Source organism: Cucumis sativus, chromosome 4 (assembly GCF_000004075.3).
Source record: "Cucumis sativus cultivar 9930 chromosome 4, Cucumber_9930_V3, whole genome shotgun sequence".
NCBI classification, from domain to species: domain Eukaryota; kingdom Viridiplantae; phylum Streptophyta; class Magnoliopsida; order Cucurbitales; family Cucurbitaceae; genus Cucumis; species Cucumis sativus.
In genome coordinates, this window is record NC_026658.2 from 23585878 (window position 1) to 23613793 (window position 27916).

General features: G+C 32.8%; 4 protein-coding genes across 5 annotated transcripts; 3 read left to right on the forward strand and 1 right to left on the reverse strand.

Moving 5' to 3' along the window:
* The first annotated feature begins 3274 nt into the window (after positions 1 to 3274).
* Positions 3275 to 6942, forward strand: LOC101209708 (glutamate receptor 2.7). 2 transcript variants are annotated; one of them, XM_011655751.2, is made up of 5 exons: positions 3275 to 3598; positions 3684 to 4927; positions 5171 to 5483; positions 5583 to 5980; positions 6123 to 6942. In XM_011655751.2, the coding sequence occupies exons 1-5, from the start codon at positions 3331 to 3333 to the stop codon at positions 6516 to 6518; spliced, it is 2619 nt and encodes an 872-aa protein (XP_011654053.1). In that variant the 5' UTR covers positions 3275 to 3330; the 3' UTR covers positions 6519 to 6942. The 2 variants fall into 2 exon arrangements, with proteins under 2 accessions (XP_011654053.1, XP_031739693.1); XM_031883833.1 differs by having other exon boundaries at positions 3467 to 3598; positions 3664 to 4927.
* Positions 6943 to 7822: 880 nt separating this feature from the next.
* LOC101209950 (glutamate receptor 2.8) lies at positions 7823 to 12646 on the forward strand. Its single transcript, XM_004145987.3, has 5 exons — positions 7823 to 9504; positions 9662 to 10899; positions 11196 to 11508; positions 11594 to 11991; positions 12086 to 12646. The coding sequence occupies exons 1-5, from the start codon at positions 9237 to 9239 to the stop codon at positions 12476 to 12478; spliced, it is 2610 nt and encodes an 869-aa protein (XP_004146035.2). The 5' UTR covers positions 7823 to 9236; the 3' UTR covers positions 12479 to 12646.
* Positions 12647 to 19573: 6927 nt separating this feature from the next.
* LOC101210201 (glutamate receptor 2.8) lies at positions 19574 to 23292 on the forward strand. The gene is made up of 5 exons (XM_004145988.3): positions 19574 to 19943; positions 20127 to 21370; positions 21591 to 21903; positions 21993 to 22390; positions 22491 to 23292. Exons 1-5 carry the CDS (start codon positions 19676 to 19678, stop codon positions 22875 to 22877), a joined length of 2610 nt encoding a protein of 869 aa, XP_004146036.2. The 5' UTR covers positions 19574 to 19675; the 3' UTR covers positions 22878 to 23292.
* Positions 23293 to 23468: 176 nt separating this feature from the next.
* On the reverse strand, positions 23469 to 25783 carry LOC101210452 (basic leucine zipper 34). The gene is made up of 4 exons (XM_004145989.3): positions 25060 to 25783; positions 24846 to 24936; positions 24644 to 24770; positions 23469 to 24044 (listed from the first exon to the last, which is right to left on the reverse strand). The coding sequence occupies exons 1-4, from the start codon at positions 25677 to 25679 to the stop codon at positions 23866 to 23868; spliced, it is 1017 nt and encodes a 338-aa protein (XP_004146037.2). The 5' UTR covers positions 25680 to 25783; the 3' UTR covers positions 23469 to 23865.
* Between the last annotated feature and the right edge of the window lie 2133 nt (positions 25784 to 27916).

Here is a 27916-nt window from a genome sequence, read left to right on the forward strand (position 1 = left end):
TGCTACTAATGTTTCGTGTAATTGATTGTAGAAATATTTACATGAACAAGCGATGGAATATGATGCCGATGAATTCATCTAAACGATAAATTAAAGAAAAGGTATAACGAAAATTTGAATGAAGATCAATCGATCGGATTTTGCTAAATAAAATGGTGTGGCTTAAGTCTAAAGTCACACACTTCTTATATGAAAATAAGAAAAACACAAAAGCTCTTAGAAAAGGGCCTGTACTTTGAGGCCCACTAAAGCCAACCCAAGGCAGGCTTTCATAATTTTGTTCGTTGGCTTTCTCTTCATTTCCTCCATTTTCCCTTTCTTTACTCAATATCTATATATATAAACTTAATTTTAAAATGGTTTAAAACTTTTAAAATTTTCCATATTTATATTTCATGTAGACTTCGAGACATTAGTAATATCCCCATGAATACCTAAACTATAAACACATGTTTGATTAGTTTCTTATATATAAAAATTATTTATATTGATGTCTTAATATAATCAACTAATAATTTAAAATAATATTCGTATGAAATGTTCAGCATCCGAATTAGTGTTATGTCTGCAGGAGGTGGTCATAAAAGCTTGTCAATCAGCAGTGGTCATCAATGACGATGATGGTCAACAACGATAGTTGTTAGGGTCGGTCATAGTGGAGGATGTTAGAGATAATTGAGGGTAAGTTATAGGCAGTGATTGGCAAAGGTGGCCAAAAGGCGCATGGTAGTCACGACAACATAGTGAAAATGCAGTATAGGACTATTGACGGTATTTTGATAATTTCTATCATTTTTAAAATTACGAAAAGATTAACCATTAAACACTCAAAAATTAAAATTTTTAAAATTGATTTAGAGTGTTTTCTGTAAACCAACTTATTTTATGTACTATTTTTTTTGTTACTCAAGAGATTTTGTTTTTTCTACAGTTGTTAGCAATTATTTCAAAAGTAAAAAGTAATACATAAGAGAAGAAAAAAGTAATTCTTGTAATATGATGGAAGTGACTGATACATGTAAGACAAAACATTGGTGAGGACTTTATACTTCAATATTTTCTAATTGTATTACAGAAAAACTTTGAATTGGTCCCAAGAAGTGCAAGGAACTTGCATACAAATTACCATATAGATTTAAACTATATGGTTGAGAGAATTAAACCATTTAATTACAAAATTCATGTTTGTTTGATTTTATAATTCGAAATTAAAAATTTATTTTATATATCTATTATATTATTTTCTCCTTTAAATTAAAGAAAATTTTTCTAACACAAATATATAATAATTAATGAGTTTAATCTATGATGACCAAAATATTAACAAAATATTTTAGTATCTTTACAATTAAATTTGAATAGAAAAGAATCACAACATTTTGTTATACTTATATATATTTTTAGAAGTTATTTCATTTAAAACTATAATTAAATCGGGAGTATTTTTAAAAATAGCAAAATAAACTAAAATATTTATAAATTATAATAAAATTTTGGATTATAGTAAGTGTAGCATATTAATTACTATCTATAAATATTTCCTAAAATCTACTCTTTCTAACAAAAATTCATTAAATTAAAAAATTATGTGATAGGTTAATTTTGACCAAAATTAATAATGATTTTGAATTGAGGTTTTAAACGTAAGGTTGAGAGAAATATTTTTCAAATTTATTATGTCAATAAAAAAGAAATATAAAGAAAAATGAATGCTGATGGGTATTTAAAATCAACTAAAGTTGAAGCAATCTTGTGTAGGTATGTTAGTTATTTTGTAAGGGCATAACTCAAATGCAATATTGCAAGAAAACTTAAAGTATAACTTAATATATATTAGTGGTTACTCAACATTTTGTAAAGGAATGTAAATTATGGTGGAAATTTCATTGTGACACCCAACCCAAAAAATATTATTTATTTCCAACTTCTACTTGCATCATCACAAGGTACTATTACTATACCGATCTTTCAAAACACTCCTCGTGTTTTTCCTACCACTCTTTGATGAACGACTCACGTTTTCTTACCTCTTGCTCTCATTAACCATTCTCCATTTATTGTAGGAAGAGTTAAAATGAGAAGAAAACAAAAAAAAAAAGAGAAAGGTTTAAGGTGGTATATTTGTTGGATCGAGTTCTAAATATATAAAAGGTGAATCGAAAATGGAAACTTCAACGTAAATTTAACACATAAATGGTTGACAAAAGGAAGGAAGTATTGTAGTAGAGGGAAATTCCCTAGTGGTTTTACACCAACTTTCTGGGAAACCAAACAAGAATCTTGGAAAATTCCATTGCATTTCATTTATAATAAATTTTGAAAACGGCCGGGTTCAAAGCTTTCACTACCGGTGTAGTCATTTCTGGCTGCTTCTGCATGTTTGAATAGTAACAATATTCTAAAACATCCTTCTCAAAATCCCCTCACTTCTTTATTTCTTTTCTTTTTCGTCTTTTTAACTAATTTCTACTTTGAATGTTTTCTGTTTTTAATATTTCATTCCTTTCCTCTCCCCCATCCATTTCCCTTTTTAGCTCTGTCAAGTCAATGTGGTGATGACTCGCCCCTTTAATGAAATATAACCTTTTTGATTGCATTAGAATCATCTATTGTGTTTATATAACTTATCGCGTTAGGATGGCTTTGTCTATCTTAGCTCGTTATTTGAATGAAAATCCTTAAGGTGATATGTTGTGAAGATTGTGTTTTTCATGAATTTCTCATAATCTTAACGAATTTGTGATTAAAAAAACAAAGAATCTTTATACGTTACAAAGCTGCACACCTTGATGTGGGTGGGTCATTGGTGATAAGAAGGGGTCATTTTTGTATCGTGGATTAATTCTGAAAGTGGGATCTCCAAGTTCTTGTAAAAAACATTAATGGCAAAGAACAAAGATATATAAAATGCTTAGAGATGAGGGGGGGTTTTGGACCTATTTTCTTCCATTTTGTAGTAATTTGTTCTTTGGATTTTTCAAGGAGAATGAATTGGACATGGAAATGGATGTGTCTGAGACATGTTTGTTTTTGTAAAGAATTTGGTTATTTCTTTTTATTAAACATGAAACTTCATTAGCTAATCGATGTCTGTCCATGCTAGTTGGTGGTCAAGGTTAACTCAGTCTGAGTTAATATTAAAAGAAGCAAGTGGTTCATGTCAATTGTCACACTGAGAAATCTTAAAATTTATTAGTGATTTTAATACAAAAAAGAAGGAGAAAACAAATATCATATATTAGTCAACAAGAAAATTATAAAGAAGTCGTCTTGTGCAAATATATATAACGGGGAAAGCAAAGCTCTAGGCTTCTCCCTCTTTCTGAAAAAATGGCAAAGTTTCCCTTTCTGTTTTCTTTCTTGTTCTTTGCTCTGATAGTTTCTGGGAATCATGAAACTCAAAGAACTGTGATCTCAAAAATGGTTGATGGTGTAAGAGGAAAAATAGGAGCCATTGTAGACAAAAACTCCAGGATTGGTAAGGAAGAGAGTTTAGCTATGTTGATGGCTGTAGAGGACTTCAACAACGTCAATGATCAAAATTTCAGTTTTGTCATCAAAGACTTCAAGAATGATCCTAATCAAGCGGCTCTTGCAGGTAAGAGTTTATGTTTCTTTTAATTGTATTGAATGTATTCATAAGTAGTTTTAAACACAATACAGGTAAACCATTGAATTTTCAGCTGAAGATCTGATCAGTATGCAACAAGTTCAGGTTCTCATAGGGCCACAAACCTGGGAAGCAGTTTCTGTAGTTGCCAAGGTTGGAAGCGAGAATAAGATTCCTGTTCTAGCGTTGGCTAATGACATCCCAAAATGGGCAACTGAGAGATTAGCCTTTTTGGTTCAAGCTTCTCCCTCTCAGTTTAATCAAATGAGGGCCATTGCTGCTATTATTGGTTCGTGGGATTGGCGACTGGTTAATGTTATATATGAAGATGGAGATTTCTCTACCGCAGAGGTATTTTCTTACCTTGAACATGCTCTCAAAGATGTAGGAGCTGAAATAAGTGAACTTGTGAGTCTCCCTCAGTTTGATTCTAATTTATTGTCCAATGAATTAGAGAGGCTAAGAAGAGGGCCAAGTAGAGTTTTCGTAGTTCACACGTCTTTTAAGTTTGGGTTGCATCTATTTCAAACTGCAAAAGAGATGGGGATGATGGAAAAAGAGTATGTTTGGATCACTACTGATTCTTTCACAAGCCTTGCACACTCTTTTAATGTTTCTGTCAACTCTTTACTTCAAGGAGTTATTGGAGTCAAGAGTTACTTTCCGGAAAACCATCCTCCATTTCGTAAGTTTTATCGTAGGTTCTGTAGCAGGTTTAGAATAGAGCATTCTGATGAGTACAACCATGAGCCTAGTATTTTCGCGGTACAGGCTTATGATGCTGTGAGAACAGCAGCTATGGCAATGAGTAGAGCCCAAGGAAAAGCTCATCGCTTGTTCAAATTCATCAAGCTCGCTGATTTTCAAGGATTGGGTGGAAATATTCAGTTTAAAGATAGAAAATTAGTCCCAGCCAATACTTTTCAAATAATCAACGTGATGGGAAGGAGTTATAGGGAGTTAGGCTTCTGGTCAGTTGAATTAGGCTTCTCACGGGAGTTGGGGAAAAATTCGTCTACTAGCTCGTCGTTGAAAGATCTTGGCCCAGTGTTTTGGCCAGGTGGATATTTTGAAACTCCTAGGGGATGGGCTATTCCAACAGATGCCAGGCCTTTGAGAATTGGGGTGCCAACTAGTCCCATGTTCAAGCAGTATGTAAATGTGGAAGGAGATCAGATAGGAAACAATTTGTCTTTCAGTGGACTTGCAATTGATCTGTTTAAAGCAACCTTAGACAATTTGTGCGTCCCTCTGCCGCACAAGTTCTATGCATACAGTGGAACATACGATGATTTAGTGAAGCAAATCTATTTAAAGGTAAGGAAAAATTTTCTCATATACTTCATAATATGGCTATGGAAACACCCTTTCTTTTTATGTTTACATTTAGGAGCTTCCTTTCAAATCATTCATAACGTAATAGAATGTACAGTAATCTCATCTGATCAAAAACTTTATCTGAAGATACTTTGTTTCATTTGAGTAATCAAAGCTAACACTGAAATCTCGTGGAAGGAGGCTTCTGCTTCTAACGGTATTTTCTTGTTCTGCCTGTCGAAGGAATTCGATGCAGCAGTAGGTGACATAGCAATAGTATCAACTCGTTACGAACATGCTGAATTTACACATCCTTACTCTGAAGCAGGACTTGTGATGGTTGTTCCTGCCATAAATAATAGAAGCAATAGAGCATTGTTGTTCACAAAGCCCTTTACTTTGACCATGTGGATTGTAATCTCTGTGGTAAATATCTACAATGGATTTGTTGTTTGGTTTATAGAACGAAATCACGGTCCTGAACCTGAAGGTTCGATGTTTAGTCAAGCTGGAACCATGCTTTGTTCATCCTTCACCACTCTCTTCTCCTTGCAGGGTAACCTTAACTGTTGATGAATTATTGTTCTGCCATTTTTATGTTTCGTAACACAACAGATAATTTAACATCAATATTGGTTGATTTGCTTGGTTAAAGGTAATAGGCTACACAGTAACTTGTCGCGGATGACCATGGTGGTTTGGTTATTTGTGGCACTTGTGATAACTCAGATATACACTGCCAATCTTACTAGCATGCTCACTATTCAACAGCTTGAACCGACTATATCGAACATTGAAACTCTCCGAAGAATGAATGCATTTGTGGGATGTGGCAGAGGATCCTTTGTCAAAGGATATTTGGAGACAGTTCTACACTTCTCTACAGAAGCCATAAAAAACTACTCCACACCCGATGGTTTAGCTGATGCTCTCAGAAACCAAGAGATAGCAGCTACATTTCTTGAAGTTCCTTTTGCAAAACTATTCCTTGCAAAATTTTGCAAAGAGTTCATGATTTCTGGGCCAACCTACAAAGTTGGAGGATTTGGATTCGTAAGATCTTGCTGTTGCTATGTTTACACTTTCTGCATTCTACGACTTTACTTAAACAAGATACGTTCTATAGGTTATACAATTGTGTTGTTGAGTTCTAACGTTTTGCATTCTTAACATGTTTGGAAAATTTTTTTTGTAGGCATTTCCAAGAGGCTCTCTGTTGTTACCATATGTGAACCAAGCATTGCTTAAAGTATCTGAAACAGGAAGGTATAGAAAGTTGGAGGACAGCATGATTGCTGGTGAGAAATGTGAGGATGGGGAAGGAAAAGATGGAAGTCCAAGCCTCAGTCCCAACAGCTTCTTTTTACTATTTGTACTGAGTGCAGGAGTATCAACAATAGCACTCACATTGTATGTCTATAATGCTACTCTTAAGTCTAATCTTCAACAAAACACTATTTGGAGATTGATGATAGCTGTAATGAGAAAATGGGGGAATCATAGAAGACGATTTTCTCGAAGGGTTAGTGAAGAGCCACAAACCATTCCGAATAACTTTCCAAACGTCGAAAACGTGCAAAGTCTAGCTTAGTAAATTGTAGATAGGATTGGAATGACTTTTCAAGTGCTTATAAACACTTATTTAACGTTTAAAAACCGTTTTTAGCACTTGACAAGTCATTTCAAACAGATTTTAATTTGTCACGTTACTAAGACAAGAGAAGGAAAATGAAAGTGCTCTATAGTAATTCTAAGGATTCAAAGTTCTAGAGCAACTTCGATCTTATCAATGAAGACTAGGATAAAGATTCAATAACTAGAGAGAGCTCTAGTGGAAGGACAGGAGATAATGTACATAAAAAACAGTTTTTTTCTTTTCAAAGTTGTTTGCAAAAAGATGGAAAATTAACTGTTTGATCCATGGAATGCACAATTTAGATTCAAATGCTTTCTCTGTGTTAATTAATGTATAAAGTTGAAATGAAAGTAAAAAAAATTGAGTAAAGAAAAAGGAAGGCTTAGTATGAGCATAATGAGCTTTTTAGGACCCAAATGGAAGTTGTTTGGGACAACTTAACACACAATACATAGATTAGGAAATTTGAGTGAAAAAAAGAAATTGGAGTATAGCAAATTCAAGAGTTTATTTTTGAGTTTTTGACAAATTGAATCCATAATATACATTTATACATATTAATGGTGAACATGATAGACCAAAAACTCTAGTCAACTGACCAAACTAAAATAGATCGGTGTCAAGTTCTAAATCAAGAAATTTCAAAAGGCTAAACCTACTTACGTTTACTCATCGACGGTCAAGGTCGATTTGAACACTTGCTAAACCGACCATAGATGATTCAATGACAGTTTAATTGAAAAACAAACTTTGACCGACTGATAATCTACTACTACCGTGTAATTGTAATCATGAAATTAGGAGGTTGGACTATTATTTTTTTTTCTTTTTCAGGTAATAGTAATACAAAAGTATGAAGTTTAACTAATAAAAGTAAAAAAAAAAAAAAAAAGAAGTAAAATTCCCTTGAAAAATGTGATCCAAACATCCACAAATTTGAAAACTTTTTGTTGCTTTTCCATAAAAACCTTCAAAATTTGCTAATTTTCCTATGAGACCGTAGAATAAAAATGTGGAATTCCCTTCTTTATTATTTGAATATATTCTCTATTTTGTATTTGTCAAAATTATTTCTAGACCACAAGAGTTTGTATGATTGTTAGAATATAGACTTAGTCACATTTCAAGTTTGTATGATAATTCTATTTATAAACTTAGTCAGATGTCAAAATGTTTTTGACTCAAGACTACGTCTTGTGGTTGAAATTATATATATAATTTTTAGTCCGTGTTTACCCATACTCATAATCAAATTACATTCGTACATCACTTCTCTCCTCATAAACCACATTGGAAATTTAGTAGGTTGTGAATATTTTTCTTCAAAAATTACTATGATTTTCTGTAATCTCAAATTTGGTTCATTTTGATTATTTTGGGGGTCCTTTGAACGGAATATTCGACGACCGATTCAACCCGCAAGAGTGTAAAGGAAATTCCTGAAATTGTCTTCACTTTTCTAAAATTGTAGCAGCAAAATGCTTCACGAAATTAGAGAAATTTCCAGATTCCGGGCCCCCCTGTTTTGTCGTCTACCTTCTGCATCTTTGGGAATTTACACAACAACTTCACTCATCGTCTGCAAAGGGAAGCCTTATGTTTTGAATTTTATTCATCTTCCAACACTTTTGCCTTTCATTTAACAAACCCATCTCACTTTTTCATTGATCTCGCATTGGATTGCAAATTTGGTAATCTGGGTTTGATTCATGTTAATTCCAATACTTTAATGGCGATTAAAAACCCAGTTATTGAAGTATATTTAATAACAAGAATAATAAAAGTTAGGGTTTAAAGATTTGCTTCAATATTTTCTTCCATGTTGATGTTCATTGAGTTGTAACAATATTTCCAAAGAACAGCAAAAGCTTACTTAATGGATGGTTTAAGATGGTGTTAGAGTACAGCCATATGTTCGAGCCCTAAGTTGATGTTTCTTTCTTTAATTAATATTGATTTTTAGTTGTTGTGTTATTTATATTTCAAGCCCACAAGTTAGAAATTGATTTTCTCTGGTTGTGTTCTTTATATTTCAAATCCATAAAGTGCCAAAAGTTGTCAGATAATATATAATTAACCTGTCGAATCAATTGGTGATTTAAGAGTAAGGGTATTCCTCGTATTTCCAATTTTTATATTTTAATATTAACTTTGAAGTATTAAAATATAAATAATGCTTTATTTTTATTATATTCTAGCTTTGACCGTGGTTGTGCCCTTCAAAACCCACATATGATTTCTTGCAAATAAGGAAATGGGTTGTCTATAATTTGTGCTTGCATTTTTCGAAAATTGGAAATTTCTGAAGTACTTTTGAGCTTGGTCATGGATAATAACTAGAAAGGGCCCATATGTTTGCAGTCTACATATTTGTAAATAATGATAGTCCGAAACTGCTATGAAATAATCAATCTTTCGTGGTGGTTGGAATTGGAACTTATAAAGTTGGTTGTCAAGATTTCTGGATCATTTTTTTAGAGAGTCAAAGCTCTTGAGGGTAAAATTGAATATGATTTAGTGCTGCCTACTTGAATTCTTGGAACTTAGACATTTGGTTTCTAAAAGTGAATTAAAAAAATGACTTTTCCTAGTTGGAAAGAAAAGTATAAAGAGTTGGTAGGGGTTCTTGCTACACTATATATATTGGGAGGGAGATAGTCATTCTCACAAGAAATGGGAAATCTTCTCTTTTTGTTTTCTTTCTTGTTGTTTGCTCTGATGGTTTCTGGAAACCATGAAACTGGAAGAAATGCGAGTGCAACAATGATTGTTGGTGAAAAGGGTAGAATAGGGGCCATTGTAGATGTGAGTTCCAGGATTGGCAAGGAAGAGATTTTAGCTATGCACATGGCTATAGAGGATTTTAACTCCTTGAGCAATCAAAATTTCAGTCTTGTCATTAGAGACTCCAGAAATGACCCCAATCTTGCAGCTCTTGCAGGTGAGACTTCTCATTTCCTTTTAAGTTAATTGAATAAATTTCTGTCCATATCAATTGAACTTAGAAAGTAGTCTTTGTTTTTTCGTTACTCCTACTATCTATCATTAAACAGAGTTTATCACCTAAATGCAATCTAAGCAAATGATTGAATTTGCAGCTAAAGATCTCATAACTGTACAACAAGTTCAGGCTCTAATAGGGCCACAAACTTGGGAAATGGCATCCGTAGTTGCTGAGGTTGGAAATGAGAATCAGATTCCGGTACTAGCATTAGCTAATGAAATACCAAAATGGGCAACCGAGAGGTCCAAATTTTTGGTCCAGGCTTCTCCTTCTCAGTTAAATCAAATGAGGGCTATAGCTGGTATTGTCAGTTCAGGGGACTGGCATCTAGTCAATGTTATATATGAAGATAGTGATCTCTCAACCAATGGAGTATTTCTTTATCTTGTACATGCCCTCAAAGATGTAGGAGCTGAAGTAGGTCAATTTGTCGGTCTCTCACAGTTTGATTCTGACTTATTTTCAGAACTGGAAAAGCTAAGAAGAGGGTCAAGCAGAATTTTTGTAGTTCATATGTCTTTCAAGTTGGCACTGCGTCTATTTGAGATAGCAAACGAGATGGGAATGATGGGAAAGGACTATGTATGGATCACCACTGATTCTTTCACAAGCCTTGTACATTCTTTCAATGTTTCTATCAACTCTATACTACAAGGAGTTGTTGGAGTCAAGAGCTACATCTCAGAAAGAAATCCTCCATATCATGAATTTTATCTTCGATTTTGTCAAAGGTTTAGATTAGAGCATTTTGATGAGCACAACAACGAGCCCGGTGTTTTTGCAGTGCAGGCATATGATGCTGCAAAGACAGCAGCTTTGGCAATGAGTGAAATCCAAGATAAGGGTAATGACTTGTTAGATAAAATAAAGCTCACAGACTTTCAAGGACTTGGTGGAAAGATTCAGTTTAAGGATAGAAAATTAGCCCCAGCCGATACTTTTCAGATCATCAATGTGATTGGTAGAAGTTATAGGGACCTAGGCTTCTGGTCTGATAAATTAGGCTTCTCGCAAGATTTGCAGGAAAATTCATCTTCTAGCTTGTTGATGAAGGAACTTGATAACGTGTTTTGGCCAGGTGGATCTTTGAAAACTCCAAGGGGATGGGTTGTACCAACAGATTCCGCCCCTTTGAGAATTGGGGTGCCAACTAATTCCATGTTCAAACAGTATGTACGTGTGGAAGAAGATCCTACGGGAAACAATTTAACCTTCAATGGACTTGCAATTGATCTGTTTAAAGCAATGCTAGACTACCTTCCGTTTGCTCCACATGTCTTCTGCCCTTTCAACGGAACTTATAATGATTTAGTGAAAGAAATCTACTTGAAGGTAAGGAAAAATATTCATATAATTTTTTTTATAAATGGCTACAAGAACTGCTCAAATTTCTCTTTTTGCATATAAAAGTTTTAGTTGAATCAGCCATACCATAACTTAATGTATGAACTGTCTTCTAAGCTTATCAAGACGTCATTTAAACATGAAGTTACTTCCGTTTGGTTTAGTCATCAAAGCTGACAATGAAATATAATGGAAAAATGCTTCTTCCCACACATTTTATCAGCCTTACACAAATTATTGTTTTATTTGTTCTTTTAATGATTTTTTTTTATTTGCCTATAAAGAATTTTGATGCAGCTATAGGTGACATAGCAATAACCACAAAACGCATAGGACACGCAGAATTTACACATCCCTACTCTGAAGTAGGACTGGTGATGATAGTTCCTACCAGAAAAGACACAAGCAACAAAGCATTGTTGTTCACAAAGCCCTTTACAGTGACCATGTGGATTCTAATTGCTGTGGTAACTGCCTACAATGGCTTTGTCGTGTGGTTCATAGAACGAAATCACTGTCCTGAACACCAAGGTTCAATGTTTGATCAAGCTGGAGCCATGCTTTGCTCATCCTTCACCACTCTCTTCTCCTTGCATGGTAACAGACGCCACCATTGAGTTTACTTCTCATTCTTGCTTTTGCATTTGTTTAACATCATTTTGGGTGATTTTATTGACAAAAGGCAATAGGCTGCATAGTAACTTATCACGAATGGCTATGGTGGCCTGGCTATTTACGGCACTTGTGATAACTCAGACATACACTGCCAATCTTGCTAGCATGCTCACTGTTCAAAAGTTGGAAGCGTCGATATCAAATATCGAGACTCTCCAGAAAATAAATGCATCTGTAGGAAACGGCAAAGGAACCTTTGTCAAGACATATCTGGAAGAAGTTTTAGACTTTCCTGCCGAAAGTATAAAAAGCTACACTACCCCTAACGACCTAGTTGACGCTCTCAGAAACAAGGAAATAGCAGCAGCATTTCTTGAAGTCCCTTTTGCAAAGTTATTCCTTGCAAGGTTTTGCAAGGAATTCATGATTGCTGGACCAACCTACCTTATCGGAGGATTTGGATTCGTAAGATGTTGCTCCTGACTATGGTTTTGAAAATCATAAAAAAAAAAAAAAAAAAAAGATTTAACTTTCGTTCTTGCTTTGCGATGTCTTGCAGGCATTTCCAAGAGGCTATCCGCTGTTACGAGATGTTGACAAAGCACTGCTTAAGGTATCTGAAAGTGGGAAGTATAGAAAGTTGGAGGAAAGCATGATTGGTAGTGAGAAATGTGAGGATACGGATGTAAAAGATGAAAGTTCAAGCCTTAGCCCCAACAGCTTCTTTATACTATTTGTATTGAGTGGAGGAGTATCAACCATAGCATTAACATTGTACACTATCAGTGCTCATAAATCTTGTGTTCAACAGAACGCTATTTGGAGACTAATGTTGGCTGTAATTAAGCGCTGGAGAAATCACAACAGAGGATTTTCTCGCCGAGTAAGCGACCTTCCACAAACCGAACTGAAGAACTGCCCAAAGGCTACAAACTTGCAAATTCAGGTCTAGAAAAATTTGCACAGATTTGCCTAGATGATTAACAAATTTGCACAGATTGATGATATATAGAAATTAATTCTTTTTTTTGAAAAGTTGTAGAGATCAAATTTGCACACTCCAATGATATGTTCTAATATCTTTGACATTTATGCTTACTGACTGCTCTCATTCATTCTCCTTTTGTCCTAAGTACCATATGAATGAAAATGGATAAAAGTAAAAATGAGAAAGAAAACAAAATTTTATTGAATGACTTTAGTTTTATTACTTTTACTACATTTTTGTATTTTCTATTAATAGAACTATTAATGGAGGGAAGAAACCTTAAATGTTGAGAACTTTATGCCATGATTATTTTAACTTTTAAGCTTCTCAAAATTTCTCAACTTGTTTAGGAAAAGTTGTGTCTTAACAATTTTTTTTGCTCTTTTTCTTTGATAGAATTTTGAGAGAGAAATATTTTTATAATTTGATTTTGAGTTTTTTTTAAATATAATGAAATGAAAATAATTTAAAATTACTTGCAAATAGTTTGAATGGATATACTTACAAACATTTAGGATGACGTTTGGGGCGAGATGTGACTTATAATAGTATGTGGTGCATACTATTATAGTCTGAGTTAGTCTATGTTTGGCTCAGTCGAGATCAACTCTGAGATTCTTTCCAAATTTTAAAAATTCTTTGAAGAAAATTTTTCGGTCTCTCTCGAGGACATCTCGGGGTAACCTTAGCCCAAGATCATACTATATAATGCATATGTTTTTTAGCTTAGGGCTATCTCGGAGCAACTTTGCTCGAGATTGACCCTGAGAAGAAAAAAAATTAGTGGTCTCGAGATGCACTCGACCGAGAGAATGAAACAACATGTGGTAGGGATTTGGACGTAAAATAACTCTAATCCCCCTTAATCCATGCATCAAACTAACCCACTCCACTCTCCTCAAGTCTAAGAGTCAAATAGGTCCTTAAGGACCGTTTGAGGGAAGGAAATGAATAAGGGGACAAATGAATAAGAAAAATGGAGATTAAGTGGAGGAAATGATTATTATAATCCTTGTTTCGGAAATTAACTGAAAGGATTATGAGAGATTATTATAATTTTTGTTTGGGAGAAGGATTATGACCAAAAAATTGTATTTTCTTCTCACTTGTGTAAAAAAAAAATTGTACGTCAACCCCAATATGAGAAAAAAAACTTGAGTATTTTTTTATGGGTATGAAATTCTTGTTTTTTTTTTTTTGTTCCTGAACCCAACCAAAATGAAAAATGTGCTAATATGTTTTTGCATTTGTGTAAACTTCTGTCTACTGTTCGTACCGCAATTTTGTATTAATTTTTTTTTATTGATTCTGTATAGATATATATTTTTTTATTTGTAACGTAGACTAATCCTCTTTCAAAAGTTTTTTTTTTTTCATCTGTACAATAGTTTTTTTTCTTATTTTCTTTTACATTAAATCCAATACACAAAACAAATTGTATTACTTTTTTTCTTTGCTTTGTGTAAAATATGTTTATGAAATTTGTACCGTAAATTTAATTCACAAAGAAATTGTATTATTTATTTTTTCATTTGTCTTTAGAATTGGATTTGTAAATTCAATGCATTAAAAAAATGAGGAATTTTAAAAAATAGAAGAATTGGACAAAGTGTTTACAACCCAAAACAATTTGGTGAAATATCAAAACACTCTCTGTAAACCTAATTTTTCATAAAATCAATGATCTCATGTTTTTCCCTAATCGGCACCCAAAACTCTTTTTTCTACTCCTTAAATGATACCTCCTTCTCCAACGATTGAATTTCATTAGGTTCACTCAGCTTTGAAGTTGAGATCTCTATAATTTTCTCCTCCCTTGATGATGCATATCTTGTGTGTGAATCACATACCCTTTGTTGGACATTGAAGGTATATTTTTTACAAATGTTGCATTGGTATCAAGAACGTAATCATGTTGTGACTAAATAGATAAAGAGACCGACGTCTTTTCAATTTTCCAATTCTTCTTATTTTTTCTACTCGATCAATTTTTTTTTTCCTATAGGCAACTTGATTTAATTTTCTTTCTACTTTGGTTAAACTTTTTCTACTTTAGTTCTTCATCTTTAGCATTCTATATTAAGTATAGTCTTCTATCACTGATAGTCAGTGATAGTCTTCTATCACTTAAAAAAAATATAACAATTTATTTATTAGGCTAACATGTTTTAATAAATCTTTTTAACAGGTAGAACACAACGATCTCTCCTAGAAAACAACATCATTGTTAATGGACTTTGCTCAAAGCTTCAGCTTAGGACTGACGTCTCCTTCCCAAACCGATCCTTCACAATGAACTACATATTTTTGTGAATGATATATTTTGGAACTTGCTTTTATATTTGTAAATTTTGTTTATGCTACATTCTTGTATGTAGTGAATATGAGTGTTGTTGTATAATGATAGTTTTTGTAATATGCTACATATTTTTGTAAATTTTGAAGGCAATTGTTATCTTCTATCATTGATTAAAATTGATATATTTCTATTAGTCGTAGAAATTGATATTTTTTTTATGAGTTTTATTAATGATACAAACTAATATCTATTTGTATCAAAGTTTATATATCACAGGTATCGAAGCTTGACTTGAAAAGAGAGACGTAGGTTGATTTAACTTAAAAAGAGAGGTCAGTGAGAGGATTAGAAGCTTCCATTAAAAAGAATTTTTCCTTTGTATTAGCCCACTTCTTAATTAAAAATAGAAGAATTGATACATGAAGTTTCTTTTTATTAGTTTCTCTCAGTTCTATCACGGATAGAAAATTATCATTTTCTATCGGTGACAGACACTGATAAAAAGATATAAATTTTTATCAATAATAGAAACTAGTATCATGTGTATCGATTCAATTTTATAGGATTTAATTCGAAAAAGTATACATAGAGTTTCATTGAGTTTATACACCACATGTTTCAATTCAAAGATGAATACAAACAAAGACATCGACAATTTTTATTGATATAAAAAATTTGAAAATGCAACTATAATGATTACATCATTGATTATTTTGACAAAGTTTACAAGTCCTAGAATTATGACCTTTGCCATGACAACTACTACATCTTGTTGAGCTACTATTAACTTCACCGATCGATGAGATTCTTAATTTTTTAGGTCTTCCAGCTGGACATTTAAAAATAGGAGATAAAGCTCTAACGTCGTCATCTACTACCCTCCAATTTGAATGAACTCCAACTGGTCGCACACAACCTAAATATATTGATAACAATGTCTGTGAATGATAATAATCAGATACATAAGAATAAGTATCTAGGTTAAACATCTAAAGATTAGCAAGAGCATGAGAACAAGGAATCTCATGAAAATTTCATACTCAACAACTACAAGATCCCAAGTTCAACTTCACTATGAATTGTTTATAATCGGTCATTACATTGTATTCAACATTGTTGATAGGATGAACCTACAGAATGAAAATAGAAAAAAAATCAACATTTACAAATAAACATTCACAATTCTATCACTGATAGATAGTTACAAACTTATATCACTAATAGAGAGTGACATACTCATATCACTGATGCGCATTAAGTACTTATTGTGTGGCCAAAGTCCAATAACACCGATAAATCAATATAAGCATCCAATTGAATTTCATTCAATTTCAAACTAACTAAGCCATCTAAATTCATCATATCATCAACGAGTACTCCCACAAACTATAATACTCATAAGAATTGTACTGTGTCCATTGTCCACCATAAAAAATCTACTATGAGAATATTAACCCTAATATCAAAATACTGCAAAAAAAAAAAAAACAAAAAAAATATTATATAAGAAGCTAAAGATATGAATATAACTATATTAATTATAGAAAGTGATAGAGGTCTATCCCTGCCATGAGTGTACACAAAATTTAAATTTGTTCACACAAAAACATAGAGAAAAACAACATCAATTAATTAAAATCTAAAACATTAAAAAAAATCACCAGCAAAGAAAGAAGAACGAGAAGAAAAAGAAAAAAAAATGTTAGAAAAGAAAATTGTGTGGATATGCTGATGATGTATGTTAATCTTGAATTTAATGGTTTTGTTATCCTTGCGAGTATTTTCAAGAGTTACAATAACAAACATTTTTCATTGAATTCTGTAAAATTTAATTTATTGTTACGTGGTAATTAAGTAGAATATTTTTTTTATTTGATTTGAATTAATTACTATTCATCTTACAAGTAAGTATCATACTATTATTTCCAAGAATTCGATCTTCAGGTCTTCCTATTAATTTCACTCCATGATGAAGTTTGCTTGAAATTTGATTTTAAATGAAATCAAAATTATAACTAAAAGTGATTCAAGAATCTAGAAGAATAAGATGAAGGAAAAGGAAAAAAGAATACCAGGATAGGAAGTGTCGCAGACGATGGACGTTGAAACACCGACCATAGAAAACCTAAATTTGAGACAAACGGAAAAAGACGATGAAGACAATTTGAAAAAAAACAAATGTATTCCCTCCAATTTTTTTGCTATAAGATGTAAATAGTTTCAATTTTCTTATATGTATGTAAATTTTTGTTTAAAAATATGTTTTTTTTTTTTTTTTTTTTTGCATTTTCAAAGATTCGAGGGAAGAAATAAGTGGAAATGATTATGACAAAAAAAAGTTTATTATTATTATTATTATTTAAATTCGTACTATTGTAATAGTAAATCCAATACAAAAATATTTGTATTTTTAATTTACTAACATTTTTGGAATTTTTATATATATAATTGTTAGGAAAAAATGAAAAGAAAATTATATTTGTTAAAAAATAATTATTAAGAAAATTATATTTATATTTTTTAAAAAAGAAAAAAGTTTGATGTGATTGCATTTATTGAAGAATGAGAAGAATTAAAAGGAGAAATGAGAAGGATTGAGAGGAAGAAATAAAAGGATTAAGAGGGAAATAAACTTATTCCTTTCTTTTCCTTTCCCTCCCTCAAACAATAAGAAGAAAATTAAGAAACTAAAACAAGTATTAAAAAATGGATCAATATTAGCACGACGAGCTTTAGTATACCAACAAGTGAATTATCAATAAGAAGAAAATCAAGAAACTAAAACAAAGAATGCCTCTAGTCAATTTATACAAGTGGAATTGAAAGTAAGTAGAAAGGTCCAAATAATCATTTAAGCAAAATAAGATTAATTAGAGGAATTTAGACGAATGCAGAAACATGTAATAAGGTACACAAATTGGTATTACTCTCATTTGATATCTTAAAACATTTCCAAAATTTTTAAAGACTTTGATTTGGTCCAACTAAACTTGTTTTTGCCAACTACTCATTATCTTGTTTTTTTTAGTTATACCTTATGTCAAATTTATTAATTAATTATCCATAAAAGTTATTAATATTATTGTTATTGTACTATGTACATTACATATTACATCAAAGGGTAATACATATGGTCAAAATATTTGACTATACAAATAATAACCAACATGTACATTTTCAATCCTTAAACTATATACAATTGATATATTTAATGGTCATTGATAGTGTTCTTTGTTATATATTATACTTTGTAAATCACGATAATGACTTTAGAAATTATATGAGAGAGGGGTATAGATCTTGATCATGGGATTGAGTCTCTTTATTATGTGTTATTCGAAAAGAAAAGTATCCGTTTGTTGAAACTAGAAATAAGAAAATTATAGTTTGAGTTTGAATCTTTTTCTTCTTATACTAAAAACAAATAGATAAGAAGTTGTGTGGTTTGTTTTTGTAATTTTTTACAAATGCTAATGGGATGATAATTGGGTTAAAGTTTTCATTAGAATTTTGACAAAAAACCAAGATCTAATTTAGTAAAATGGAGCCGCTAGATCTCATATCAGGAGATTATGTATCTATGTATTTAACTCCCTCACTTGGTTAATAATTTTTGTTTGAAGTCATCAATTTACACGTATAACAAAGAACAAAGAAGTTATTATTCTTTTCCGAAATAAATGAGTTGAACCCTTAGCTAAATTACAAATATATATATACACACACATTAATTTTGGCCAAGAATGGCAGTAAGTCTAATGTCTACATGAGCATGGACGAAAAATTCAACTTATAAGAACGGAAAAAAATGCCTAAAATATTTCAAAAGCCTCGGAAAGAAAATGGTTGGAGAATTTTTTTTAGAATTAGAAGCAGCTTGAAAGATTCAATTCCAGATTATATCAGACTCTTTCTCTATTTGAATATACAAACCAACATTCAGAGATACTACTTCCATGATGATGACTCCTCACCAACATAGTCAATCCTTTATTCATTCTTTATTCACTTTGTTTATGCATTTCTCCTTTGAATATTCTTCATTTTTCTAATGTTTTCTTCCTTTTCCCTTCCCCCCAATTGCATATTTGTTTTGTATTTCACAAAAAAACAAGACTACCCTTTTGCTTTCGGACTTCGTTGCTTTTGTTCTGTATTGTATCTGTGATTCAAATAACCAAATGGGTAACCTAAGCTTCTTGTTATGGAATCAACAAATAAAGATTTGGAAAAAACCTGTAAGCTACAGAGAATCGACGTATTGATTTACGAGTTTGTTAGCTAACTTTAGGGGAAGAGTGAAATGATTTAGATTACATATTAACTGTGTCTCTAAAGTTAGAGAGTTTATACAACGTGTAACTTACTTTTTTTTATTTGAAAAGAGCAAAATAATATATTCTAGCATTTCAATTTTTGGAAAGAAGGCCGTGATCAGTTCTTTATGTTCATTGAATTGTTTGAATTACATGGATTTTACTAATAAGAAAATGGTTTGTCTTTGGTGTGTATGTTTGTTTGGAAATTTGTGGAACACTTTTGAGTTTCATAGTGCATAAGAGGGTCAATTCTTTGTACAGTCTGAACACATATATTGACCAATGTTCTATTAAAATAATCGATACCTAAGCTCTTGCAACTTATCATTCTAGGCAGAGTCAAACATTCAGAAGTTAATGGTCAATGACACAGGCTTGAAATCTTATGATTTCCTAGTCATTTAGATTCTAAGATCCAGAAAAAACAATGTTTTAATTAGTTGGCGAGAAAAATATAAAGAAAGAGAAGGGGGGTTTCTTACTGCATATATATATATATAAGAGAGGAGAACGTAGATTCATTGGCCTATGCCTTTATGAAAAATGGGAAAGTTTCATTTTCTGTTTTCTTTCATGTTGTTTGCTCTAGTTGTTTATGGAGTGTATGAAACTGAAGGAAACACGAAGTCGACGATGGACGATAGCAGAAATGGCAAAATAGGTGTCATTGTAGACAAGAGTTCCAGGATTGGTAAGGAAGAGATTTTAGCTATGCAGATGGCTGTTGAGGATTTTAACTCCTTTCGCAATCAAAGGGTCAGTCTTGTCATCAGAGACTACAAAAGTGATCCAAATCTTGCAGCTCTTGCAGGTAGAGAGTTTATATTTCTTCTGAATTTGATTGAATGCTTTCCTTTTCCATATCAATTGAACTGTTCTTATCTATGAAGTGACCTGATTTGTTCATTGAATTGTTGTTTAAACAAGTTACTTCTTAGGAATCAAACTGAGTTTATAGTGTAATTACAATCTAAAGGTTATATTGAATTTGCAGCTAATGATCTCCTCAATATGCAACGAGTCCAGGTTCTAATAGGACCACAAACTTGGGAAGCGACGTCTATAGTTGCTGAGGTTGGAAATGAGAAACAGATTCCGGTTCTAGCGTTAGCTAATGATATACCAAAGTGGGCAAACAAGAGGTTCAAATTTTTGGTCGAAGCTTCTCCCTCTCAGTTAAATCAAATGAGAGCTATAGCCGGTATTGTCAGTTCGTGGGATTGGCACCTCGTCAATGTTATATATGAAGATAAAGATTTCTCAACCACTGGAATATTTCCTCATCTTGTTCATGCCCTCAGAGACGTAGGAGCTGAAGTAAATGAATTTGTTGGTCTCTCTCAATTTGATTCTGATTTATTTTGCAGAGAATTGGAAAGGTTAAGAAGAGGATCAAGCAGAATTTTTGTGGTTCATATGTCTTTTAAGTTGGCATTGCGTCTATTTGAGATAGCAAATGAGATGGGAATGATGGGAAAGGATTATGTTTGGATCGCTACTGATTCTTTCACAAACCTTGCATATTCTTTCAATGCTTCTAGTAACTCTCTACTACAAGGAGTTGTTGGAGTCAAGAGCTTCTTCCCTGAAAACAATCCTCAATTTCACGAATTTTATCATCGATTTTCTCGAAGGTTTAGATTAGAGCATTCTGACGAGGACAATCATGAGCCTGGTATTTTCGCTATTCAGGCTTATGATGCTGCAAGGACAGCAGCTATGGCAATGAGTAAACTCCAAGAAAAGGGTAATCACTTGATGGAGAAAATAGAGCTCACTGATTTTCAAGGACTCGGTGGAAAGATTCAGTTTAGGGACAGACAATTAGCGTCATCTGATACTTTTCAAATCATCAATGTGATGGGGAGGAGTTATAGAGAACTAGGCTTCTGGTCTGATAAATTAGGCTTCTCACGAGAGTTGAGGGAAAATTCGTCTTCTAGCTCGTCTATGAAGGATCTCGTCGAAGTGCTTTGGCCTGGTGGATCGTCTGTAACTCCAAGGGGTTGGGTTGTACCGACAGATGCCACTCCATTGAGAATTGGGGTGCCAACTAGTTCCATGTTCAAACAGTATGTACATGTGGAAGGAGATCCTACGGGAAACAATTTATCCTTCAATGGACTTGCAATTGATCTGTTTAAAGCAACCTTAGACAACCTTAACTTCCCTCTACCATACCAGTTTTTTCGTTTCGATGGACCATATGATGATTTGGTAGAGCAAATCTACCTGAAGGTAACGAAAAATATTCATACTTTCTTTAATATATTGCTTATCTTTGCATGCATATAAAAGTTTTTGTTCAAATCAGGCATAACTTAATCGCATGAACTGTCATGTCATCTTAACAAAACTTTGCAAGAAGATTATCATACGCTATAAACATGTAGAGTTACAAAAGTTACTGTTACTTTCCCCTTCTAACAAACTTTACTTATTCTTCTTGTCTATGAAGAACTTCGATGCAGCCGTAGGTGATATAGCGATATTATCACGACGCTATAAGCATGCAGAGTTTACACATCCTTACTCAGAAGCAGGACTTGTGATGGTAGTTCCTACCACAAAAGATACAAGTAATAGAGCATTGATGTTCACAAAGCCTTTTACAGCGACCATGTGGTTTGCAATTGCCGTGATAAATGTCTACAATGGCTTTGTAGTCTGGTTTATAGAACGAAATCGCTATCCTGGTCATGAAGGTTCGATGTTTAATCAAGCCGGAACCATGCTTTGCTCATCCTTCACCACACTCTTCTCCTTACATGGTAACCAACAGAGCTGATGAATTGCTGTTTTGCATTTGGAGGGAAAACAGATAATCTAACATCCTATTGGCTGATATGTTTGAACATAGGTAATATGCTGCATAGTAACTTTTCCAGAATGACCATGGTGGTTTGGCTATTTATGGCACTTGTGATAACTCAAATATATACTGCTAATCTTACAAGCATGCTCACTATTCAAAAGCTTGAACCGACTGTAACGGATATCGAGACTCTTCAAAGGGCAAATGCGTTGGTTGGATTTGGCAGAGGATCCTTTGTCAAAAGATATTTGGAGGAAGTCTTACACTTTCGTTCCGAAAACATAAGAAACTACTCTTCACCTAATGATTATGCTGAAGCTCTCAGAAACAAGGAGATAGCAGCTGCTTTTCTTGAAGTCCCGTTTGTAAAAATATTCCTTGCAGAATTTTGTAGGGAATTCATGGTTTCTGGGCCAACCTATAAAGTTGGAGGATTTGGATTTGTAAGTCCTTGTGTTTTCTTTCCTGCTATATTATTTTCTTTGCATATCACTTGGAAAACGTCTAATACTTTTAGTTCTGGCTTCATGCTGTGTCCTGCAGGCATTCCCGAGAGGCTCGCCGATGTTAACGGATATTAACGAAGCATTGCTTAAGGTATCTGAAACTGGGAAGTTCAGAGATTTGGAAGATAGCATGATTGCTAATGAGAAATGTGAGGATGAGGATCCAAAGGGTGAAAAGTCAAGCCTCAGCCCCAGCAGCTTCTTTATATTGTTTGTATTGAGTGGAGGAGTATCAACAATAGCTCTCACGTTATACATCTTTAATGCTCATGACTTCAATTTTCAACAGAATACCATTTGGAGATTAATGATAGCTATAATGAGACAGTGGGGAAACCAGAGGAGGCGATTTTCTCGACGAGTAAGCGATGAATCGCAAATGCCTGTCTCGAATGACACCAACTTGCAAATTCAAGTCCAGTAAAAGAAGGGTGGTTTGAACTGTTAGAGTGTTTTCTGTTGTATTGAAATTAGATGATGAGAGAGCTCTATTTGGTAACTTGGGGAATCAAATGATTCATTTGCATTTCAAAAGAAAAAGAAAATCGGAGTTTTAGATTAGAATGTAAAAATTAAATTATGTAACCATAGAACGTAAGGAATAGTATTTAACTTTGAAGATTAGTGATTATTGGGTAATGTTTTTCTTTCTTTTGCTTTATCTAAAGCCTCAAGCCTTAGACACATCTGTACTATACTATAATTTGTACTTTTATAGCACTTTTATCCTCTAATGTAGGAGTAGGTACCAACTCATAGTTGGTTTTATTTCATTTTGGTTTTTCTCTTACTATGTGTGTTGTAATGACAGATATGTTTGATACACAATTTAGTACTTATTCCATCTTTTGTTCAGGTAAATAGGAGCCATATACCATAATAAATCTAAGACAAAGGAAGATATGATGTGATGAAGTAAAATTTAAAATGAGTCTGAATTGGAAAGAGTTGTATAGTATAACATGAAAATGAACTAAATTTAATGTATTAGATAATAATAAAGAACATCTTCACATGCTACAAAAGAAAAGCATATTTATATATATTAAAAAAAAAATTCAAACAATTAGACCACCAATTCCTGACAACATCTGCTTCAATACATTAATTAATCCAATTAATAAATCCACCCTAAAAAAAACCCCAATATTTTTTAAAAAGAAAAAATCACTATAAAAAATAGAAGAAAAAGAAAAAGAAATTGTTTTTTTTTTCTTTTTTTGGTCTCTCATAATCACCAATCCTAAATGAATCCATCCACGTGTCAAGAGGCGGACCATTGATTAGTGAAGCTGTCAAGGTGGGTCCCACCACATAAACATCCAAGTGGGTATTAGAAGGAAATCACGTGAAGAAAGTTTTGATTTTGTGTTAGCATTATCATTCACTCATTCATTCATGGTTTTTCACGGTCAACTTAGAGCCTTCTCTTTCTCCGTCTCACCCGCTTTCGACGGCGGCGTACCTTCACCGGACAACGCTGCTTGCGGTTGCGCCGCCCCATTTTGATTGTTGCTCATTTTCTTCATACTTTGTTGGTGGTAAACTTGCCTCAATCTCTCTATTTCCTTCTTTAATGCCTCTTGATGAGCTACATTTATTACAAAACAAATAAAAACACATTACCAACCAAACTACTCCTTACAAAAATATAGCACTACCTTCCTATTCATAGCTTCTCATAAAACAATAATCATATTACATAATATTTTTTAAAATAATAATTAAATGTATAACCACGTTAAAAAAATAATATTAATATAATAAAATTTATCACCAATATTACTAATAAATCTTTATTCTCATTATGACGTTGAAAAATAAACTTTTTTTCTAATACTCTCAATATTATTTTGAGCATGTTGGATATATTTGACATATAAATTAAATAAATCGGTTAAATTGTACGCTTGGTCTCTGTATATGATTTAATAAAATTATCATATATAATCTATATAGAGATTAAATTTTAATTACGATGATAAAAAAAATTAAACTATAATTAATGTTATTCTTTGATCTATAGGAGCCGACTTACAATTTATTCAAAATTATATATCATCTAATTAATGATGTGTTCAAACAAGTGTAAGAACTAAAGAGTACATAGTAGGAAGTGGATAGTAGTGAAAAAATTGTGGTGAATCATAAATTGAGAGAGAGAAATGGGTATGAGAATGAGGAATGTACCATCTTTGAAAATCTTATCTTGAGCCAAAGCTGCAATTCTTTGCTTGAGGGCACTGTTATCAACATTTAGAATCAATCTTTGGTGGTCTAAAAATGCAACTCTTGGGGACAATGCTGATACTTCAGTCTATCACAACAAAACCAAATATTAATTCAACACTAATTATTTCATTTACTTAATCCAATTCAATTCAATTCATACCTGTAATGTAGTTACATTTCTTTCCAGCTCAGAAATGTATTGCAATTTTCTCACTCTCGATCTTTGTGCTGATTGTCGATTTGCCAGTATTCTAAGGGGAAAAAACCACACCAATCATTATTATGATTCTTTAACTATAATTTCATTATCATTATCTTACTGATTATCGTGATTATAATTAAGTATAATTGAATGTGTCAAATAAATTTCATACCTTTTAACTCGTTTAGGATCAATGGAGTTATCAACGGCAGAGGAAGGCGGGGGAGGAGGTTGAGATTGCTGCAGAACTTGAGAAGAGGAGCTAATTTCACCGTCAGCAGGTTCATTCTTCATGGGCGGGGGCAGGGGTGAGGAAAACATAACCTCATCGGTAGGGGTGTTTTTATCATCATTATTACTATTCTGGTCGGAAGGAGTGGAAGGATTGGAAGGGGAGTTAGGAGGGAGCTGAGGAATGGAAATGTCATCGGAAAACATGGACATAAGTTGGTCATCGTCTAGGCGGTCAAAGGGAGGAGGAGGATGAAGAAGAGCAGCAGAGGAGGAGTTACGACATTGATCGGAAAAAGGGTTGTTGATGTTGTTATTGGTGGTGGTGGTGGTGGTGGTTTCAAGGAAAGCAATGGAGTCGCTAATGGATCTCCGGTGAAGGCCGCGGCGGGCGGTGGAGAAGTCGAGGAAATCATCGAGCCAGGAAGCAGCTGAGGAGGAGGTGGAGGAAGGCGGCGGGGGGGGAGGAGATGATAAACTATTGGGCATTGAAGTAGGAGGAGGAGGAAAAGGAGGCCAATTTTGAGGGAAAGAAGGTATTTTGGGGGGCAATTGAGCCATAATTGGTAATAATTAAAGAGAGAAAGGAACAACAAAGTGTGTTAATTCAAATATAGAGGAAATGGGTTTATTAGGAACCAATCTTAACCAACTCATATGAAGAATATTTTAAAATGTTTACTACTTTAATTAAAATCCTTTTTTTTTTCTTTTTCAATTCCCATTATATATCACACCCCCTTCCTTACTCATACACCGAGAGGCAGTATCTCTTTATCAATATAATATGAAATTTTGTTATATTTTATTAATATTTTTAGACATCGATAGATTTTTATTAGTGTTTGATAATTGATAATAAAAGATGACCTAAAATTTTATTATATCTTATAAATATTTTGGTTCATTTAGCTAACTATATTCGAGAAAGTTGGAGTCCGCATATATGTATATATATATTGAAAAATGTAAAAAGAAAGTGAAAGGAAAGGGTATAGGAAGAAAGAGAGGGAAAGTGGGTCACATGGGGGGATGGGGATTAGGGACAGCTAGCAACAGCTGTGGGAGATGCAACTAAAACCCCCATTTCTTCTTTCTCCTTAATTTTAACTTCCAAAACTCCATTTTCTTTTATTTTTATATATACATTTTATACAAAAGATATCAGACACCACGTGCCGATGTGACACATTGTCATTCACATTATCCCTCTCATTATTTTTACTACATGAAAATAAAACTTTGGTTAAATGTGTATATATTTGGTAGTCAAAAGTTTACCTTCTTCAATCAAATTGTTTATTTTTGGAATGTTAATACCAAAACTTTACCTTTTTCACTATGCTTATTTATTTCTATCTTTATATCACTTTTTTCTTCTTCTTTTCTTTTCTATAATGAAAATGTGGATATGTGAAAATGCTCAAAATTTTATACGTGTCTTGGTTATCTTACTTTCTGTTTGTGTTTTTTTTTCATTATATTAAAATGGGGTGAAGCTATGATGGATTATGGTTTCACAATGTTAATTTCAATATAAAAATAGCTAAACAATAAAAATTGAAAACTTTATTAATAAATAGCATATATGTTGTATAATGAATTTTATCCATTTAGTTCAAAAGTTAATTTAAGCTATTATTGTTAGTCTCTATAGCAAAGTCTTTAATGAATCAATATGGGTTTTTTATGGAAATAGAAAATCTGAATTAATGTAGGTACAAGTGGCTACAAATATTTAATAGTAATATTATTAAATAAAAAGTGCAAATCTATAAATTCATTGCTAGCTAGCATTAAATGGATATATGAGTGTCATAATTAAGATATAAATAGTGAAACAATAAGAAATTAATGAAAAGATGATAATATATAATTAATATTTTTGAGTAGGTAACCCAAAATTCTTTTGTAGGAACATCTCTCCCATTAATCATGTTGTTGATTTATCAATCAATCCATATGCCAAATATCACTCTCTCAAAGTACTACTCCCTAAAACAATTACACATTATCTTGTTGCCTACCTGTGTTAATTATATATCATAATATATATTCCTACTTACTACTTACTGATTCAATAAATTAGTTCTATAAAATTAACTTATGTTAAAGATAAATGACATTTTCTCTCTGTGTGTGGATTAGCATTTTCCAAATTCTTGTTCAAAACTTAAAACACTTTTTAAGTAAAATGAATAGAGATTCAAACTTTTGATATGTTGGTTGAAAGTACTCATATTTATTTAATCTAATTGAGGGTGTATGCAGATCGATATTTGAAGACATATTGCTAGACTAAAGCTTAATCAACATGATTCAATGAATTCAATTTATAGAGTAATGATGAGTACACATAAGTTAACCTCTAAGTAAGATGTAAACTGTGTGCATGTATGAATGTGATACACAATTCAATAATCCAACTCATAAACACTCAATGAACATATTATTCTAATAGTCTATATATGTGGTTATTGAATAGTTTTTGACTGGTTATGAAAAAAGAAAAAGAAATGAAGAAGAAGAAGAAGAAGAAGAAGAAGAAGAAGAAGAAGAAGAGAGAGAGAGAGAGAGAGAGAGGGGGGGGGGGGGGGGGGGGAGGTGTGTTGTAAGAATAATGATGTCCTCATCTCTTTTCCATCCCCATGTGAACTGTTTGCAAAGAGCCCACCTTCCCCCTTCCTTTGCTTTGTCCCCAAATCAAACTCACATGGGAGCCTCTCTCTCTCTCTCTCTCTCTCTCTCATCTCTTTCTCTTTAATTCTCTACTCTCCTACAATTCATCATCTCTAAGA